This window comes from Bos mutus, chromosome 5 (assembly GCF_027580195.1).
Source record: "Bos mutus isolate GX-2022 chromosome 5, NWIPB_WYAK_1.1, whole genome shotgun sequence".
Taxonomy (NCBI): domain Eukaryota; kingdom Metazoa; phylum Chordata; class Mammalia; order Artiodactyla; family Bovidae; genus Bos; species Bos mutus.
This window is the reverse complement of record NC_091621.1, coordinates 62,191,301-62,213,536: the sequence shown is the minus strand read 5'-3', so window position 1 is coordinate 62,213,536 and position 22,236 is coordinate 62,191,301. Positions and strand designations below refer to the sequence as shown.

The window sequence follows — 22,236 nt, the reverse complement described above, 5'->3', positions numbered from 1 at the left end:
AAACGGGATTTAAACCCAATGTGACCTTTATGTTATCATGACACTATTGATTTTCTAGTAGAATATTAATGTAGATTCAATCCAGCTTTTAGTTGTAAGATATTTTACTAGTTATAACAAATCAAGATGTAGTTTTATAAAAGGTTAGATGCAGAGATCAAATGAATAATGACTGTGGCTAAAAGGAAGACAAAATATATATCCTGGTATAAGAATTTTTTTGACATCTTTACTGGATTATACCTCTCAAAATCCTTAAAATATATAAAAAACTGTAGCTCACTACTGATGTGAATGAGTCTGGGAGTGTAGAATCTTTCGAGTTTTATGAATAAACTCTTGATCCTTCATTATTTCAATTGAGATTAGTCTACTATAATAACTTAAACTTTTTTGCAAAAACAACTTCTGAGATTTGAGTTACAAAGAATAAAGAAAATGAACTTTAAAGTAAAGATCAAATTAAGTGACCAACCCAAGCATGATTCCAAACTTTTGCAAACTATTCAAATATCTTTCTTTGACCTAGCTCTTTGAACATGATAAATATAATAAATTAAGGTTTTCACTTTTATTTTCATTGGTATTTTATACCACTGAAACACCAGTAGTCCCCCTCAAAAATTAATAAAGCTCACAATTGTTTAGATTTCAGAATTCTGGACATACTGATATGATTTATGCTTTCTAATATGTTATCTAAATTAATCTCAGCATGAGTCTCTTCCAACAGTTGTAGTTTGCAAATGAGAGAAAAAGTGGGTGATAGTACTGTTTTATGATTCTACTTACATGAGGTACCTAAAAAAGGGGTAAATTCATAGAGACAGAAAGTGGTTTCCAGGGACTTAGAGAAATTGAGAGTTACTGTTTAATGGGTATAGAGATTCTGTTTGGGATTATGAAAATAGTGTAGAAACAGATATTGGTAATGGTTGCAATGTGCTTAATGCCACTAAACTGTGCATTTAAAAACAGTTAAAATGGTAAATTTTGTCATGTATCTTTTTCTACAATAAACATCTAAGTAATGATTTCAACCATAATAATAAAGTAATTATTAATTATAGTAACTCCAAAATCAATTGATGGATAAATATTCTAATGGGGACATACTATAATTAATGTAGTTAATATTTAGGAAAATATTAATCCATCCAGTTTTTAAACTTTTATTAGATGAAGAAACTCAACACATAATTTAAATGAGTCTACATTTTCTTTTCCAGGAATATTTTAGATTTTTTAAGTAAGAGTAATACATAAAATACATTATGAGATATCTTTTCACATTTAAAAACATATAAAATTAAAAGTAAAAGCCTCATTCTTACCTTCCCAATTCCATATACTCTCCATACACAGAAAAATTTTAACAGACTGGTATATAGTATAAATACAGTAACATTTTGCTTTTAAAGTCAGTGATTGATTTTTTTTTAATTTTATTTAATTTTTAAACTTTACATAATTGTATTAGTTTTGCCAAATATCAAAATGAATCCACCACAGGTATACATGTGTTCCCCATCCTGAACCCTCCTCCCTCCTCCCTCCCCACACCATCCCTCTGGGTCGTCCCATGCACTAGCCCCAAGCGTCCAGTATCGTGCATCAAACCTGGACTGGCATCTCGTTTCATACATGATATTTTACATGTTTCAATGCCATTCTCCCAAATCTTCCCACCCTCTCCCTCTCCCACAGAGTCCATAAGACTGTTCTATACATCAGTGTCTCTTTTGCTGTCTCGTTCACAGGGTTATTGTTACCATCTTTCTAAATTCCATATATATGCGTTAGTATACTGTATTGGTGTTTGATTTTAAATTGGCATTACTGATGATTAAAGTGGATAGTAAGCTGCCTGTAATGTCTTCCTATTTTACATATACACTGCCACTGGATTATAATCGTGGATTTAAAAATTCACTAGAAAAGTAAAGGACCTTCTCTCTTTTAGACTCAAAAAGTGTAGCCTCATCCTTTGTGACTTAAACATGCAGGAAAAAGTATGCTTATATTAATAATCTTTAAGTATCATTTCAAAACTTTCTCCTAAATGATCATGTCCAACCCCAACTTCTCACCTTAGCTTTTGACCTATACTTTTAGCTTCCAGTTCAACATGACAACCTATTAATAAATGACCACAATATTCTAAAAATGTGTCCAAAACAGAATGCTTGGGCCCATCTCCAAACTCACTCCTTCTCATCCCATCTTGGTCAACAGCAGTCCATTCTGCTTGGCCCAGAAACCCAACACTCATCCTCAATTCTCTACTTCCTCTCACATGCTACATCCATTCCAATAGCAAATACTCTGATTCCTGTGCCCCATCACCTCTCCACACACTCGCCCCACCCTGGTCTCCTTGCTTTTCTTTGAACATGCAGAACACCCTCCCACTCGGATCTGTTCTCTTCCCTCACCTTCTGGCCACAATGCTCCTCTCCCATGTACCAACATGGTGCACTTCTAACCCCACTGAAGTTTCATTGTCAGAGAATCTTTCTCTGATGACCCTGTCCTACCTTATCACCTTTTATCTCCTTAATTTTTATCTCTCACCATAGCACTTATTGGGCATATCCCATGTGACGCAAGTGGTAAAGGATCTGCCTGCCAATGCAGGAGATGCAAGAGATGCAGGTTCGATCCCTGGGTTGGGAATATCCCCTGGATTATGAAATGGCAACCCATTCCAATATTCTTGCTTGGAAAATTTCATGGCCAGAGGAGCCTGGCAGGCTACAGTCCATAAGTATTAAACTAAATTCTTAAAAGGAAACCACTTTCCAATGTCATTATCTATGGAAGGAAAAGGAAATTCTAGGGAAAGTGAATAAGAACACACAAGAGTCTATTTATCAATATGATGTAGAAGAAGTGCTATCTGGGCTAAATAGTTGACATTTTCTATGTTTAGCATCCCTACTTGTAACCAAAAATATATTCAAAGTTTCTGGTGTTAAGACTTTTCAGTGATTTTTAAAAATATTTCCCGTACTTCTCCAACTACACCTCTTAAAACGTTATGAAAGAAGAGGAAAAGTTCAACTGGTTTAAAAAAAAAAACTCCAATATTTGATAGCGTGTTAAAGATAATCATCTTACTCCTTCTAAACAGTCTTGGGAACAATATATGTACAAAGAAACTCCAAAGAAAATCCACTTCCAAATAAGAAAAGAAACTATACGTAATTTATTGCTACCATAGTTTATCTTCTTCATCACCATCCACATGAACAACCTTTTTGCTGAATAATTTGCATGTAATTTCACTCTTCCTACAGTGCTGGAGTTGGAAGAACTGGAGTTTTTATTGCTCTGGACCACTTAACACAACATATAAATGATCATGATTTTGTGGATATATATGGATTAGTAGCTGAACTAAGAAGTGAAAGAATGTGTATGGTACAAAACCTGGTAAGACGATCTAAAACTGCAAGCAGAGTCAGCTCGAGAATTTCTCCTGGGAGGACCTTAGTGGCACCAGTCCCATGGACGGAGGAGCCTGGTAGGCTGCAGTCCATGGGGTCGCTAAGAGTCGGACACAACTAGGCGACTTCACTTTCACTTTTCCCTTTCATGCACTGGAGAAGGAAATGGCAACCCACTCCAGTGTTCTTGCCTGGAGAATCCCAGGGATGGGGGAGCCTGGTGGGCTGCCGTCTATGGGGTCACACAGAGTCGGACACGACTGAAGTGACTTAGCATAGCATAGCATAGCATAGCATGGCTACAAAGCAGACACTCTTTTCTTATGTTATAAACCTCTGGGGTTGGGGCGAGGGCTTGGGGCTGGCAGCTGATGGAGATCATAGGAGAACTGACCTGCATGTCCAAGTCATCCTTCAGCACCGTTACTGACGACTCATCCTAACTTGTTTATGCTGATAGGCATGTAGAAAATAATTCCTAAGAGAGATTTGTCTTTAGTGTTTGGGAAGCACAGAAAATGAACCAGATTAATTTCTTTTGTAAACATGCTAGAAGCTGTAATTGGGAAAAGTTTAAAATATTAACTATGATGTTGGTCTATGTATTTCACTTGTCTGTATTTATCCCTTTTGTATATCAGTACTAATAATGTTTGTTACAGAATATCATCAACTATCTGGGAGTCTTTGTTTGGTTGTTTCGGTTTGGAAGCAAAAGTATTTTTAAAACCTAGATTTCGGTCATAAAAGAAATGTATAGTATAATGGTAATGAAACTGAGGCTCCTCTGCTGAGTGTCTAGTAGGAGGTACTATACTAGATCATTTTCATGTATTATCTCATTTAATTATTTGTAAAGCAGGTCCAATGAAACTAATCAATAGGCTGGGTATTACCTGCTCTTCTTTACAGATAGGGAAGCAGATGTTCCAAAAATTTAAATGATATTCAAAGGTTATAAGTGTCAGAGCCAAAATTCACACCCCATTCTGTCTAATTATACTAAGATGTTCTTCTCATATCTTTGGATTGATATTTTTATACTATACAGATTTTTCTCACAGTAAATATGCAGATCTTCTATAATGATATTTTCTAGGGTACCAACTAGAAAACATAAGTGGCTATATAGCCGTTAGAGGTGGGAGAAAACCAGCTCTTTGCTAAAATAAGTTTGAGAAAATTTCTTACAGCCTCTATGCTAATGTGCATTGACATTTATAAATACAGAGCCCTTGTGAACAACATTTCCCAAACTTATATGACTATGGCCTCCTTGAACCCTTTTGACCCCAAAACATGTAATGCCAAGTCATGGAACATTAATGCTCTTAGGAAGATATGGCCCTAGACCAGAGACAACCAAACTTTTCAAAATGTACATCCCTTTGAGGAGAAAAGTTTAAGCATTCAATTCCTGGGCTTCTCTGGTGGCTCAGATGGTAAAGAATCTGTCTACAATGTAGGAGACCTAGGTTTGATCCCTGGGTGGGGAAGATTCCCTGAAAAAGGAAATAGCAACCCACTCCATTATTCTTGCCTGGGAAATCCCATAGACAAGGGAGCCTGGGAGACTACAGTCCGTGGGGGTGGCAAAAAGTTAGATGTGACTGAGCGACATACATGTACACACATAAAAATACATATATATATATTTTTTAAATTTTATTTTTAAACTTTACAATATTGTATTAGTTTTGCCAAATATAGAAATGAATCCGCCACAGGTATACATGTGTTCCCCATATATATTTTAAAAATGTAGTTTGAGCCATTATGTATATTATAAAGTATACACAAACAAATTGAAAACCATGAGTTAAAGGTCAAATAAGCAATTTTGACAACTTTGCTAATAGTGATGGCATGGCTCAGTCCATAATCTGTCTGCAATGCAGGAGACCTGGGCTCGATCCCTGGGTTGGGAAGATCCCCTGGAGAAAGAAATGGCTACCCACTCTGATATTCTTGCCTGGGGAATTCTATGGACAGAGAAGCCTGGCAGGCTATGTTCAGTGGGGTTGAAAGAGCTGCATATGACTGAGGACTGGAATGCCAAACTGGGAAGTCAAGGGATACCTGGAGTAATAGGCAAGTTTGGCATGGTGTAAAAAATGAAGCAGCGCAAAGGCTAACATAGTTTTGCTAAGAGAACACACTGGTCATAGCAAACACCCTCTTCCAACAACACAAGAGACTACTCTATACATGGACATCACCAGATGGTCAATACCAAAATCATATTTATTATATTCTTTGCAGCCAAAGATGTAGAAGCTCTATACAGTCAGCAAAAATAAGACCGGGAGCTGACTGTGGCTCAGGTCATGAACTCCATACTGCCAAATTCAGACTTAAATCGAAGAAAGTAGGGAAAACCACTAGACCATTCAGGTATAACCTAAATCAAATCCCTTATGATTATAAAGTGGAAGTGACAAAGATTCAAGGGATTAGATCTGATCAACAGAGTGCCTGAAGAACTATTGGACGGAGGTTCGTAACATTATACAGGAGGTGTTGATCAAAACCATCCCTAAGAAAAAGAAATGCAAAAAGGCAAAATGGCTGTCTGAGGAGGCCTTACAAGTAGCTGAGAAGAGAATAGAAGTGAAAGCCAAAGGAGAAAAGGAAAGGTATACCCAACTGAATGGAGCGTTCCAAAGCATAGCAAGGAGAGATGAGAAAGCCTCCCAAAGAGAACAATACAGAGAAAGAGATGAAAAACAATGGGATGGTAAAGGCTACACATCTCTTCAAGAAAATCAGATACCAAGGGAACATTTCATGCAAAGACGGGCACAGTAAAGGACAGAAATGGTATGGACCTAACAGAAGCAAAGGAGATTAAGAAGAGGTGGCAAGAATACACAGAACTGTACAAAAAAGATCTTCATGAGTCAGATAGATAACAATGATGGTGTCACCATTCACCTAGAGCCAGACATCCTGGAATGAGAAGTCAACTGGGCCTTAGGAAGCATCACTGCAAACAAATACAGTGGAGGTGATGGAATTCCAGCTGAGCTATTTCCAATCCTGAAAGATGATGCTGTGAGAGTGCTACACTCAATATGCCAGCAAATTTGGAAAACTCAGCAGTGACCACAGGACTGGAAAAGGTCAGTCTTCATTCCAATCCCAAAGAAAGGCAATGCCAAAGAATATTCAAACTACCGCACAATTGCACTCATCTCACACGCTAGTAAGGTAATGCTCAAAATTCTCCAAGCCAGGCTTCAACAGTACATGAACCATGCACTAACAGATGTTCAAGCTGGATTTAGAAAAGACAGAGGAACCAGAGATTAAATTGCCAACATCCACTGGATCACAGAAAAAGCAAGAGAGTTCCAGAAAAACATCTACTTCTGCTTTATTGACTATGCCAAAGCCTTTGACTGTGTGGATCACAACAAACTGTAGAAAATTCTTCAAGAGATTGGAATACCAGGCCACTTTACCTGCCTCCTGAGAAATCTGTATGCAGGTCAAGAAGCAGCAGTTAGAAGAAGACATGGAACAATGGACTGGTTGCAAATTAGGAAAGGAGTACATCAAGGCTGTATATTGTCACCCTGCTTATTTAACTTATATGCAGAGTACATATAAAATGTACATGCAAAATGCCAGACTGGATGAAGCACAAGCTGGAATCAAGACTGCCGGGAGAAATATCAATCACCTCAGATATGCAGATGACACCACCCTTATGGCAGAAAGTGAAGAGGAACTCAAAAGCCTCTTGATGAAAGTGAAAGTGGAGAGTGAAAAAGTTGGCTTAAAGCTCAACATTCAGAAAACGAAGATCATGGCATCTGGTCCTATCACTTCATGGCAAATAGATGGGGAAACAGTGGAAACAGTGACAGAGCTTATTTTGGGGGGGCTCCAAAATCACTGCAGTTGGTGACTGCAGCCATGACATTAAAAGACAACGCTTGCTCCTTGGAAGAAAAGCTATGACCAACCTAGCCAGCATATACGTTACCATATGTAAAACAGCCAACGGGAATTTGCTGTATGGCTCAGGAAACTCAAACAGGGGCTCTGTAAAAAACCTAGAGGGGTGGGATGCGGAGGAAGATGTGAGGGAGGCTCAAAAGGGAGGGGCTACATATATATATATATGGCTGATTCATGTTGAAGTTTGACAAAAAACAAAAGTCTGTAAAGCAATTATCCTTCAATTAAAAAATAAATTTTAAAAAAAATCAGAAAAAAAAAAGACATTACTTTGCCAACAAAGGTCCATATAGTCAAAGCTATGGATTTTCCAGTAGTCATGTCACATGATGGATGTGAGAGTTGGACTGTAAAAACTCTCAGTTTGGCTGAGAGCCAAAGAAATGATGCTTTTGAACTGTGGTGTTGGAGAAGACTCTTGAGAGTCCCTTGGACTGAAAGGAGATCCAACCAGTCCATCCTAAAGGAGATCAGTCCTGGGTGTTCATTGGAAGGACTGATGGTGAAGCTGAAACTCCAATACTTTTACTACCTGATGTGAAGAACTGACTCCTTAGAAAAGACCCTGATGCTGGGAAAGACTGACGGTGGGAGGAGAAGGGGATGACAGAGGATGAGATGGTTGGATGGCATCACTGACTCGATGGACATGAGTTTAAACTTGCTCCAGGAGTTGGTGATGGACAGGGAGGCCTGGTGGGCTGCAGTCCATGGGGTCACAAAGAGTCGGACACGACTGAGTGACTGAACAACAAGAAAGTGACTAATACTTATGTTATCATTAGGTATTTTCAAAAGATAAAATATATAATTAGCAGAAAATAATTGTTTCAATAGTGGTCTTAAAATATATATTTTAAATTATTTATAGTTTTTATAAGTGATCTAGCTCACTGAGAGATCTGATTACATTGTTGTAATCACCTCATAGTATGGCTATAAGACGGTTATTCTAGGGGTATGAAAAATGTCAGTCCTGCCATTTTCTTGTCATTCATTTGTATTTTGCTGATAAATAATATCTATGACCCCGAGTCTTTTTGTAGGAATCTTTTAAAGCCACTTTAATTATGTAATGGCTAGGTAAAGCTAGGTCCTGTCATCCATATGCATTTCTTTAAATGCTGAAAGGGAACACATGAGAGAAGTAACACTCTTCCCTTACAGAACTTTAGAAATGGACTGTGACTTGTGGCCAGGCTCCGTTTCATGAGTATGCAATCTATTCAAACTCATAGGTCCCCACCCTCAAAAGGGCCTTGCACTTGATTTGATGCCTGCTGTCACTGTTTTGAAAGTCTTTATTAATTTTGAGGAAAAGTGTTAGTCAACTCTTTGCAACCTCATGGACTGTAGCCCACCAGGCCCTCTGTCCTTGGAACTCTCCAGGCAAGAATACTGCAGTGGGTAGCCATTCCCTTCTCCAGGGGATCTTCCTGACTTAGGGACCAAACCCTGGTCTCCTGCATTGCAGGAGGATTCTTTACCATCTGAGCCACCAGGGAAGCCCCAGTTTTGACGAAGGAAGCTCACATCTTCACTTTGTAGTGAGCCCCACAAACTTTGTAGCGGGTTCTTATCCAGGGATCTTTTAAGGGCTTCGATATCAATACAACTATTAGTGATTATTAAAACATGAGAACAGGATAAATAGCTAACATTTTCCTCCATGTTCCTAGGTGTACACATGTACGTGATGAGCAATGTTCTGGGCACTGATCAAGATGGGTTGACTTTCCTGGATGAGTTAAAGGATGGGAATGAGTGAGATTTCTTTCATTCTAGAGAGTAGATTCAGTCTTCAAATAATAAAAGTTGGATTTTGTCTTGCTGTACAGCTTCGTGGAACCAAACTTTGTAACAAGTGTGTTCAAGAATGCCTGTGAATAATTTCACACAATTTAGTACTCCATATACTCTTCATACCGGAGAAGGCAATGGCACCCACTCCAGTACTCTTGCCTGGAAAACCCCATGGATGGAGGAGCCTGGTAGGCTGCAGTCCATGGGGTCGCAAGAGTCAGACACGACTGAGCAACTTCTGTTTTACTTTTCACTTTCATGCATTGGAGAAGGAAATGGCAACCCACTCCAGTGTTCTTGCCTGGAGAATCCCAGGGACGGGGGAATGTGGTGGGCTTCCGTCTATGGGGTTGTGCAGAGTCGGACATGGCTGAAGCGACTTAGCATCAGCAGCAGCATACACTTCATACATAAACTTCATACGTTGTGCTGGAATAACCAGCCAGAGGAAACTGTTGTAGGTTGGGTCGGGGAATGGAAAGAGCATGAATTTTGGAGTCAGAGAATTGAGTTCAGATTCCAGTCCTGCTAATTTCTGGCTTTGTGACTTTAACTTCCCTAAGCTATTTCTCTTTCATAAAATAGCTGTGTTACACAATTTTATTGTCAGTATTAAATAAAAGAAAGTATCTGAAAGCACCAAGCATGCAGTAAATGCCCAGCATGCAGTAAATGTCTGACCATATAGTTGTGCCAAGTGCTTTTTGGCATAAAAAGGTGGCGGGTCATTAAAATCCTGATAAAAGTCACTGAATCAATAGGTAGAAGTCATGAATATTAGTTGGGATATTTGAGATTAATACATCTTCATCTTCCCTGATGGCTCAGCAGGTAAAGATTGTGCCTGCAATGCAGGAGACACAGGCTCAATCCCTGGATGGGGAAGATCCCCTGGAGAAGGAGATGGCAACCCACTCCAGTATTTGATACAGGAGCCTGGCTGGCGTCACAAACAGTCAGACACAACTGAGCACAAGGCACATCTTCATCAGTATCCATAAAAAGTATAGGTAACCTTCCCCTGGTGGCTCAGATGGTAAAGAGTCTGCCTGCAATGTGGGAGACCCAGGTTCGATCCATGGCTCAGGAAGATCCCATGGAGAAGGGAGAGGCTACGCACTCCAGTATTCTTGACTGGAGAATCCCATGAACAGAGCAGCCTGGTGGGCTACAGTCCATGGAGTTGCAAAGCGTTGGACACAACTAAGCGATTAACACTTTCACTTCCACCCTTTCCGTAAGAAGTTATAAAATTAAGATAGATCCATGTTTACTAAATAATTAGCCTTCACTTTGTAAACCGTGTAAATCACAATTATAAGATCCTTGCTTAAAACATGGTATGCACAGCTAGCTGTCTTTCACCTGACTTTGTTCCCAGAAGCGAAGCTGTCTACTGTCTTTTCTCTGTGATGAAAAAAAAAGGGAAATGACCACACCTTGGCTCCAGTCCTTACAAATCAGCATTGCCTTGCACAAGAGTGGTTTCTTATTTTCTCCTATTGCACTTGGGAATGATCCCAACGTCTGTGAAGAACGCTGTCTCAGCACAGACTGCAGTAGCCACGGCCAGGGGTGGGGAGCTGGGAACCTCGGCAACATAGCACCATGAAAAGACGCCCGAGGGCTTTAAGCAAGGAGAACCAAGAGTTCTTTCACTGTGTACCAAGCCACAGTTCACAGCAGCCCCAAGAGATCTGAAAGAGCCTTGTCAGAGAATACTCTGCAGTGAGATAATATCCTGAGATACTATTCCTGCCTCAAGTAAGGTTAGTCTGGATGAAATCCCTTTCCTGCTCTGGATCTCTTGAAAATTGACGGATGTAAACTCCTGAAGAAGAAGAAAAAAAGAATTATTTTTGGTGCCTAGTTTTTCTTTTTGCTGCCAGATCCATTGATCAATTCATCTATCATCTATCTATCTGGCTGGCCTTCAATCTTATAGCCTTTCTGATCCCCCAGATGAGGAAACTGAACATCAGAAAAACTTAATTCTTATGGTAACAGGACTATCTAGGGTAGAAACTGGAACTGGATTCTTCACTGACTCTTTGGCAATAACACACCACTGGAGAGATCCTGGAACATGTAGCACTGCCCCATGGAGCTCAGCCTGCCCTGCTGGCAGAGTTTACGCCCATCATTCTTTCCAGTGGAGATGATGAGATCTGGACAGTCAGAACATATCAAATGTGACTTCAAGTTCAAATGTGTTTTTTCAAGTAACGGAAATGATAAATTTACATGAATGCTGTTTTCAAAGAAACTATATCATGTCAACATATTTCTGCTAATAGTATTTTAAAATGTACTGTGTGATGTATATTTTAAAATACTCTTTTAGAATTATCTTGAGAAGAATGTTAACAGCAATTTTAATAGAATTTTTATTCCCTTACAACCCTTCCTTTCTCACCAAAATTGAATTATGTAACTTGATCATCCCTCTTACATACAAACTTGATCTCTAATGACTTCTGTATGCTCTCCAAATCAAGCCTGTCCTTAAATGGTAAAGATCGACTAACTGTGAGAATTACATGAGGCTAAGTCAACAAACATTCATTACGCAACTACCACATTCCAGCCACTATTACAAGCAATGGGAATATAGCAGTGAATATGACAGAGTTCTGTCCTCACAGAACCGACATTCCACCGATGAGACGTCTGTGGAAACATTTTGTAATCCACAAAGAAATAGGTATTCCTGATAATGACCAGCGATTTCTGAAGAGTGTCTCAACTAGTGTAATTCCAAAAAGGTTTTGAGGTATAGTTAGCAATAGATATAACTTCTTAAGATGGTCACTTAGAGGACATTCTATTTAAATCAGTTGTCAGTATGTATGTGTGTTATCTTAAACATTTGGTTATATTCCTTTAAATTCAGGTACCTTTCCTATGTGAAAATGAGGGTGCTTTACTATGATTGCAACCTTAAATAACCTTTGGAAAAGTCCAAACCCAGAAATGCTAACAGGTCATTGAATTATATTGAATAAACTTAAAGAATTCAGGTGGTACTGAATCGATTCCAAACTTTAGACAAAATGTTACGCGTCTTTGGATATCTCAACGGTCAACTGCCTTGTATTTAGAGACCAGATCCTTGACATTAAGTAGGCCAAATGCTGGTGAATAACAGAATTGTTAACCATACTCTACACGTGCCTTTGGTGTGTAGATATGCTCAGTCACAGCTTTTGAAACTAAATTTAGTATCTACATTCCAAAAGCCATTCTAACAAGAAAAGTGTAAGAAAAATTACTCAATCATGCCCAAAAAGAAAAACATAAACAAATTTAAATAATTTTTTTTTTTAGTTTTTATAATCACAGCAAGAAAGAACATATGAACAGTTGGGTATTTAATAACAAGTACTAAGGAAAAAAAAACAACTGGAAGCTACAAAAAACCCCACAGGAGTTCAGCAAACCTTATGTTTGAAATGATAGAAAATCATTTATATACTTGGTAAATTCTGTGCCTTTAACTTAGCTGTTGAACACTTGTTGAATTCATTATTACTTTTAAATGTAAAAAGTACAGCCCCTCCTTGTAAGAAAAATCCCCACCCCATTTATTTATTTAACCACCCTTTCTTTGGTGTCTAGGCACAGTATATCTTTTTACATCAGTGCGTTCTGGATCTCTTATCAAGTAAAGGAAATAATCAGCTCATCTGTTTTGTTAACTATTCAGCACTTCAGAAGATGGACTCTTTGGATGCCATGGAAGGTAAACAGAGGCACTGTATATCAACTTACGAGTTTACCACCTATAACAGGAGCATTAATTCAATAATCACCATTTACTGAAAATGGTTTAGAAGCTTGGCTAGCAAACATATCAATTTTTTAATTTCTCTCTAATCCAAGTTAGGATAATAGCCTTTCCATGTACATTATATTTTTATCATGAAACATTTAAATCTTTTGAACTGTTAATATCAATTCTCTCTTATGGCATGTTTTTATGTTATAGGTGATGTTGAGCTTGAATGGGAAGAAACCACCATGTAAATATTCAGACCAAAGATTACAACTGGAAGATATTTTCAAACCCCAGGGGCCAAAATTATCCCCTTATTCTTCTGATTTGAAATGTATAGCCTTAAGTAAATCTCTATGCTGCCCTTACTGTGCCTTACTAAACTTATATTTTATGAATAGTCCTAGGAAATAGCTAATTCAAGATAGTTGTCTGTTTTGTACAGAATATTATAAACTTAAATTGTTTAAGAAGAGATATCCCAGAGATTTCTGAAGCATTCTGTATTTGGGGAATGAGCCAAATATAAAATTATATTTAATGTTTCAATGTGGATTTTCCCTATATATTGGATTCGATCTTGAACAGAAGTTGTAAATGTTGATTCAGTAGTGTTATTCTGGCCTCCAGGGTGTTGACTTTTCTCGTGGATAACTTCCAGGACTGTCATAATGATCTGTACTTCCATGTATGCTCCTGTGTTTTGAATCCTCTGTTTTATGAGTGCTGAGATACCATCTCATGATCTCGAACAGCTGACAGTAACCCCCCTGACACTCCCCGGATTACTTAGCCTTTATACAACACACAGAAGCTCTTCGGGTACACTTAGGGCTATTTCAGTTGCACTGCAATATTTAGCTTGAAAAAACAGAAGGAAAAATTAGACAGTGCGATTGATCATATGAAGTTGTCTGGTACTTTTCTAGCCTGTCTATATCTGTATGTTTTCAGGAACAAGCTGTACTACTACATTGTTGGGTTAAATGTATCAGTATTTGTCCATAGATGTGTATTCAACCTGATAACAGTTTTGAAGGATTTTTTCAGCAGAAATGTATGAAAACAGTAATAAAAAGGTAATGTGTCTCAAGTTTGAAAACCCATGATGTGCTGCTGTGGTGCCAACAGACACTTCTGAATAGACTACATAAAATGGTCTTTATTTCATTTCCTAAGGCTGATTATTGAGGAGTATATTTGGTGGAACCGAACACAAAAAATTAACTAGACCATAGCAAATTAGAGTTTTTTAAAGAAAATAACTCACCCTCCTTTTGTTAGATAGTAACAATGTGCTAAGTTTTGAACTATATGAAATTATTGTCATAGATTCAATTAAGGGTCATAAAATAGTATTATTTTATTTCTTCTATGGTAAGAATCATAGTATGTTTATTTCTGCTGGAATACACATATAGAAAATGTAATGGCCAATAAAATTGAATTTTAAGGAATTGAGTTACTTTGCAGCATGATTTCAGAGGTCCTTATAAACAAAAATTTGATTTTGTATCACATATTAAGATATAATTAGTGATTATCTTAACGTGAAGTATATATGATTACAATAATGTAATGTAGTATAAGTAATATACGATCATTTCCCAAGGTACTCAAAAATGGTAAATAATTTTAAAAATTGAATTTATCACCCAAGAAATTAAATCCTTTAGTTTTCCCAGCAATTCTACTTTCTGCTTTTTAATGGCAAGAGTGTGTAAATAAATATATTAATGCTCCAACCAGAAAGTAAACCAGAAAGTTTACTCTATAGAAAGTTAGAGAAAACAGTAAGAAATGAGAAGAACTCTAAAATACTCAAATTGGAGTAAGAAGTTCTTCAATTTGCTTCATGTGTCACTCATTGAAAACGTGTGGTAAGCCAGTACTTATGAATGTGAACTTTTGTATTCATGGAAGACAGACCTGTGGAACGTACTGGAAGTCTACTTTTAAATGTATTAAATAAGAAATAGTTCAATCCACAAGCAAGTCCATTTTCAATAGTATCTATATAAAGCAGAGTGCAGAATAGAGTTGGCCCATGTGTATATGCATATGTGAATATAAAACAAAGTTTTGAAACAAAGCCTCCTCTAAAAGAGTGCTTACCAGTCTTCACTGTGCATACAAATCACCTGGGGATTGTGTTCAACTGTAGATTCTACTTCAGCAGGTCTAGGATAAGACCTAAGACTCATCACTTTGAAAGTACTCAAGTTATATTGCTGCTTGATTTCAGGCCATATGATGAATAATGAATCTCTAAAAGACAGGATTAGAATAACTATTTCCACCTGAAATTATTTGAAACATGTCTAAAAAATTCATCTTCATTATATATAACACACCTGTAAAAGAGCACCTGTTAAGTGTATAGTTCACTAGTTGCATCACAAAACTAACTGAAACTAAATTGAAATTCACATATTAAAGGTAGCTAAATTTTCTCTTAATCATACTGTGAAAAAGGCTGGTTTACAGCCAAGTGTTATAGGTGGCTACTAAGTGCAAATTAAAATAATGAGGGACATCTGTAACATTTTTAGATCAGATTTGTCAAAATACATTGAAGCATATGTACAATAAATGAGCAACATGTGTTTCATCTGAACCAAATGAAACTGGAGCCTCTCAGAATTGTTTGTCAGAAATGAGAGCAGCTGTGGGTATCACCTCTACTTTCATGCTGCTTTAAAACGCATAATTTTCTTCTTTCACTTTATAGGTGAAATGTATAAGTCTTTTGAAAAAGCTAATGAAACCTTGCCCTCTTCGTAGAGGAGATGGCGATTCACTCTTCACATCTGGTATCAAACACTAGATTTTAAAAATGAAATTGAAGTTCAGCACTCTCTACGTCATGACATTATTGTGATAGGTCCATTTCTGTATGCTAACTTTTTAGAAAACTCATAATAAAAATTTTGATGATGCCAGTAACACAAAATGATCTGAAATTCCCAACTGCCTGATACTAAAAAGTGAAAATGTGGAATAAAAATGTTTATGAAGCATAATCTTGGCTTGCCTTCTTAGGATCACTGTGTGGTAAATGACATCATAAACATGCATAAAGATACCATTTGGAATCAAAACTCATATACCCATCAGTTCATGAAGATGTTCTATGGAACAGATGAGACCACACATATCAAAGTGTTTCAAAAAGTACAAGAAATCGCACAAAGATAATTTTTTACAATATTTAATCCTGGCTGGACAGTGTGTATGCTTATCAGTAAGATAACACACCCTGCTTTACGATTGTATTGTACCTTGCGATATTAGTTCCACATTTGTATGTCTGTGTCACATGCACACGTTAAAGAGAAAATTATAGCAGATTTATTGACTTCTGCTAAATAAGACCAGTGATACTTTCTTTTCATGAATGACTAAGAGCATTCCCAAGGAATGTTTGGACTAAAGTGAACAGATAAACATGTATACAAATGACAAAATATGATTTGGAAAACAAATGAAGACAATTTCCATTTCAGATGTTTCAAATGGACATACCAAATCAGTGTCTGCAATACAGTCATTTGAAAATAAAATTAACTCAACAGAGAGTGAAAGTGAAAGTGAAATTGCTCAGTCGTGTCCAACTCTTTGCGACCCCATGGACTGTAAGCTACCAGGTTCCTCCATCCATAGGATTCTCCAGGCAAGAGTACTGGCTGCTGCTGCTGCTAAGTCGCTTCAGTCCAACTCTGTGCGACCCCATAGACGGCAGCCCACCCGGGCTCCCCCATCCCTGGGATTCTCCAGGCAAGAGTACTGGGTTGCCATTTCCTTCTCCAGATGAAAAGCATTATTCTCCCTTGTTAATGGGATTGTTTCTTTAGAATTGCAAGCTTGAATTATTTTCATTTTTACTGAAAGTATTAGATTGAGAAGTCATTTTAGTAAATTAGAAACTTTTAATACTTTTATACCTGATTAATCCTTATAAATTCCTCTAAGATTCTAGATTCTTCTACTGTGTCCATTATCACAGATAAACATAATAAAAGCTTACTAGATGCACCCGAGACCACATTTAGTAACGATGGACGCTGCATATCATAATCATGTCACTGAAAGCCAATGAAAAAGATAAAATTTGTAAACCTCACAAAGAAAATAGACCTATTGAGGAGTTCAAGATAAGATAATATCCTGGCTTCTATTTAGAAACTATGCAAGCCAACTGACAATGAAACAACATATTCAAAGTGCTCAAAGCACCACCTAAATTTGATTAAAGGCAAATACAAAAAGCTACAGCTAGTGTCATGAAAGTGAAAGTCGCTCAGTTTATCCAACTCTTTGTGATCTCATAGACTGTAGCCCACCAGTCTCCTCCATCCATGGGTTTCTCCAGGCAAGAATCCTGGAATGGGTTGCCATTTCTTACTCCAGGGGATCTTCCTGACCCAGGGATCAAACCCAGGTTTCCTGCATTGCAGGCAGACTTTTAACTGCCTGAGTCACCAGGTGAAATATTAGAGGCCTTCACCCTAAGGGCAAAAAAAGGCAAAAATGCCCACTTTCACAACTTCAGGGAAGATCTCAAATGTCAACCCACTCCAGTATTCTTGGCTTAAAAATTCCATGGACAGAAGAGCCTGGCACACTATGGTCCATGGGGTTGCAAAGGGTCAGACATGACTGAGCAACTGAGTATGCGCTCACAACTTCTATTCCACATTGATGTTCCTAGTCATTACACTAAGGCAAGAAAAAGGTTTGTAAATGAAGAGACAAAACTGTCTATATGAGTGTAATTATTTATGAGGAAATTCCTGAGGAAACTACAAAAATCACTAGGTATAATAAATAGCTTTAAAACATATTACAGAATATGAGATCAAGATACAAAAAAAATCAATTTTATCTTGACAACTGTAACAACTGGAAATGGTAATTTAAAATGCCATTAAGGATAGCATGAAATGCTTAGAATAAGTTTAACAAAGTATCTGCAAGAAACACACTAGAAACAATACTGATATGAATTGAAGCAGGCTTAAATAAAATTTTTATAATGCATGTCCATGAACTCAGAACATCAATTCTCCTCATACTGATCTATGGATTAAATGGAATATCAATCCCATAAGGCTTTTTTTCTAGAAATCAATAAACTTGCTTATAATTTATATAGAAATGATGCAAAAAAATCTAGAATAGCCAAAGTATTCAAATAGAATACTGCTGAATTCTGTCACCAACAAAGGGACAAAGTAATTCAATGGAGAAGACTGTCTTCCCAATAAATAGTGCTGGAATGACTGGATGCCCATTTGGAAAAACATGAATCTTCATCTTTAGCCTCATCCCTAGCCTATAACACACACACAAATATTAACTTGAAATTCAACACAGACCTAAATTTAAAGCTTAAACTATAAAGCTTATAGAAAAAAAGTTAATAAAATCCTCATGACTTTGGGACATGCGAAGATGTCTTAGAGTACAAAGAAATATAAAAGAAAAAATTGATATATTGTACTTCAGAATTATAACATTCTGCTCTTTAAAAGACTATGAAGAAAATGAAAATCCAGGCCACTGGCTGGGAGAATAGGAGAAAATATTCACAAATGTGACAAGATGCAAGTCCTGGGATTGGTATTCAGAATGCATGTATATTTACAGAATAGCACACACACAAATGGACAATACATGAAAAGATGCTCAACACCATTAGTCCTCAAGAAAATGCAAATGCAAATCAGAATGAAGTAACCATGCTAACAAATGATTAAAGTTAAAAATGACAGGTAATATCAAGTCATGCCAGCACAAATTTGGAGAAGCTGGAACTGCTGTGGTATATGGTGCAACCACTCTGAAACAGACTGTTTCTTACAAAGATAATACCCTATGGCCATATTACTCAGTATTGCCACTCCTACTCACTTATCCAAGGGAAGTTAAAATATATTTCCAGAAACGGACTTGTATTAATAGTGCTCTTAGCAACTTTATTTACAATGGCCAAAAATGGAAAGAATCCAAATACCCACCAGCAGGAATGAGCAAATAAGTTGTGGCATTTTTTGACAAGAAAGTGAAATATTGATACACATGAGAAGAGGAAAAATATTCAAAACCATTATACTGAGTGAAAAGAAGACAAATATAGGGGAATACATACTGGAAGAGTCCATTTAGATGTAGTTCTTGAGCGGGTGAAATTAATCTATAGTGATGGAGATCAACTCAGTGGTACCTGGAGTGGAGTTTATGTGGGGAATTGACTGCAGTGGACAAAAAGGAACTTCTGGAGGGTGCTGAAAGTTCTATATCTTGAGTAGGAGAGTTATTTATACAGGTATATTTATTTGTTAATATGTTTAAGTTGTATATATACAATGAATGCTTTTTTCATGTAAATTATAATTCAATAGTTGATTAAAAATAGAACAATGAAAAAATTATTAAGATATTTACAGTAAGCTACTAATACATTTTTAAAATACAAGCAGTGCATATTTAATGGATTCACTGATTATAGTACGTATGTAAAATCATAAATAGTAATGTAAGGGCATCAGAATCGTGATTTCCTCTGACATGGGAGGAACTCAGGGAGGAAGATGAACTGCCATGAAATCAAGGGGCCCACAAGGGTTTCAAATGCATTTGTAAATTTTGTTTTAAAGTCTAAAGCTTATACGACCACATAGATTTGTTAAAATTAAGTAATGAATAAAAAATATTATTCTTTAAAGTTTTGTGTTTGAAATATTTCATAATTTTAAAAGTGAGTATAATTTAAACTCTAGTAACTTATTACAATGATGTAAATGTTTATGTACTGTTTTCACTAATCAAAGTATCCTGCTCATCTGCTTGAATGAGGGCAATATGAAGCGAAATGTTTACTTTATTATTTACTCCATTCCCAAAGGACTAGCAATCAGTGTTTTAACATTAAAAATAAAACCTGACATACTGCAAGTGCTTTCCTCAGGATTCACTAGTTCTTATTCACCTAGTATTTATAGTTCACTAAAAACTATATTCGTATTCACTTAGTATTTATAGTTTCGGGTGAACTGTCATGGAAGATGTGAATCCACTTGCTGGACTCTTATACTGGAAAACAGAGCTTCATCAGTCTAAGGGCACCACATTCATAAAGTTGGTGCATACTAACAGGATCAATATCTATTTCTCAGAGTTGTTACTTATTTATATTTTAAAGAATACACTTACAATTGTGATATGAATCATTTGCATGAAATAGACTTATAATTCCATTTACCATGAATAATAATAGCTTTCTCTAATGAATCATTATGTGCCAAGCATTCTTCTAAGGATTTTATAAATATTAATCTCCTGACAATTCATGGTAGTAGGTATCATGATTTGCCTTTTACAAATGAGAAAACAACAGCGAAAAAAATGGTTAAATAACCTGCCCAGGTTTACACATCAAATAGGTGAAACTGCCCAGAACTGAAACTGGAAATCTGACGTTAGAGGCTACAGCATCAGCTACCACACACCACTGCATCACCTAGAGACCATCAGATACACAATGACTTGGATCTCACCTATTTGGACACAGAACATACATGTGAACACTCATTACTCTCATCCTGAAGAACAGACGTTTCTGAATATCATCTAAAATAAGCCCTTTTATGCAAGTTTTTCATGCGATATAGTCAGCCAGTGGTAGTGCTACCCTCTGAATTAAAGTATCACGTTTGATATTCTTCCTGCAATTTGCTGCCTCCTCCAATATGTATTGATTCAAACCAAGATGTACTGTTTTCCCAAATCTCAGGAACTCGTTGCCAGATTTCTCTCCCTAGCTCTCAGCTCTATTATTTTACCCATCCAATTTGGCAGCCTGACATTGCCTATTAAGTTAAACTCAGAAAGTGTTTTTCCCAGTCTTACTCCAATTTTCCAGACCTAAGCCAAACTATGATACTCCTGCCTTAACACACCCTACACGTTATCAATACCCTGCTTTAGCTCCGGTATTCTCAACAGATCTTATCCTCCACTCACGTTCCCCCTCTTACTAGATTGTCAGCTGCTTGTGAATAAGGACTAACTTTTTCTCACAATTTGAACCTCATTGCGTTTTGTATAACATCATCTTCTGTATGAGATGTACCTGAACTAATACGTGCAATTGGAAAGTTTCCCTTAGAAGAAGTAAAATAATGTGGCCTACGCGGCAGTGTATTTTCTTGCCAATCTCCACTTGCTAAAATATCTTCTCAAGGAGCAAACAAGCACTACTGGGTCAAAGATAAATGAAAGTAGGGGAGCAGGGACACTGAGCAGACAGTAATTTGTCATTTATTCAGGATCACCAGTTACCCAGAATGAAACTAAGATCTTAACAGTATGCAGACAAAAATCCTTTGAACAACTGAAAGTACAAAAAGGAATTCTGTACAATCGGACGACATACTAAAAACTAGTTCAATAGTACTTTTTGTCTTATAGACACTTCAGCAAACATGATTTCCCCGTACACAGCAGTTTGTAAACAGAGTTAATGGCCAATATCCTTATATTGTGTGCATACCAACACACATCTCACTTCCTAAAAGCATGTAAGCCTTCAAAACATAAAACTTGGGGATCACTTATAGAAATTCAACATATTTCAACAGCCACTGAAATATTACAGCCAAAGTACTCAAAACCTTTTTTAATTACATTATATTTACTCCGTAAGGAGAAAGGTAGGGGTTTAACATGTTTTTTTCCCCCCCCTCAAAGACTCCATCAAAACTAATTAGACTATAAAAGCAGGGAGGCACAGTTTCAAAAGAAACTTGGAACCAAATATCCCACGAGGTGAGACAGGTGCTGAGATGTAGAGGCGGGTCTGGCCTCGGCTGCCAATCTGTACACACACGGAGGCAGCCACCAGGGCCAGAGAGGACAGTAAGCAACAGCAGGTGGTGAGTCCGGCAGGCAGGACACACGCGGGTGGGCCAGGAGGAGGCATCGCATCACAGCGGGCAGGTGGGGCAAGGCTGAAGAGAAGCCAGGAGCTGGCACCGCTCAGATCCAGGAAAGCTGGAGGAAGGGAAGTGGGTCACGAGGAGTCAGGGTCCTACTGGCCAGCCAGGCTTAGAAGCATCGCCCTTCCTCGGGGGCAGACACAAAGTAGACAGACTCAGGCTGGCTTCAATAACCCCTCACTTTCTGAAGACAGATAGACAGAGATACACAAACACATGTATTTCTAGATCACTCCTTAGAGTG

At 37.4% G+C, this 22,236-nt stretch overlaps 1 protein-coding gene across 1 annotated transcript in view; it reads left to right on the top strand.

Annotated features, from left to right (window-relative positions):
* The window catches only part of PTPRQ (protein tyrosine phosphatase receptor type Q), a 229,553-nt gene extending 216,163 nt beyond the window's left edge, over positions 1-13,390 (top strand). Inside the window, exons 43-45 of the mRNA XM_070370967.1 lie at positions 3,300-3,435; positions 12,837-12,960; positions 13,207-13,390. Of these exons, the coding sequence (XP_070227068.1) occupies positions 3,300-3,435; positions 12,837-12,960; positions 13,207-13,244 (298 nt within the window). The 3' untranslated portion in view covers positions 13,245-13,390. The remainder of the gene's footprint in view (positions 1-3,299; positions 3,436-12,836; positions 12,961-13,206) is intronic.
* The last annotated feature ends 8,846 nt before the right edge of the window (positions 13,391-22,236 follow it).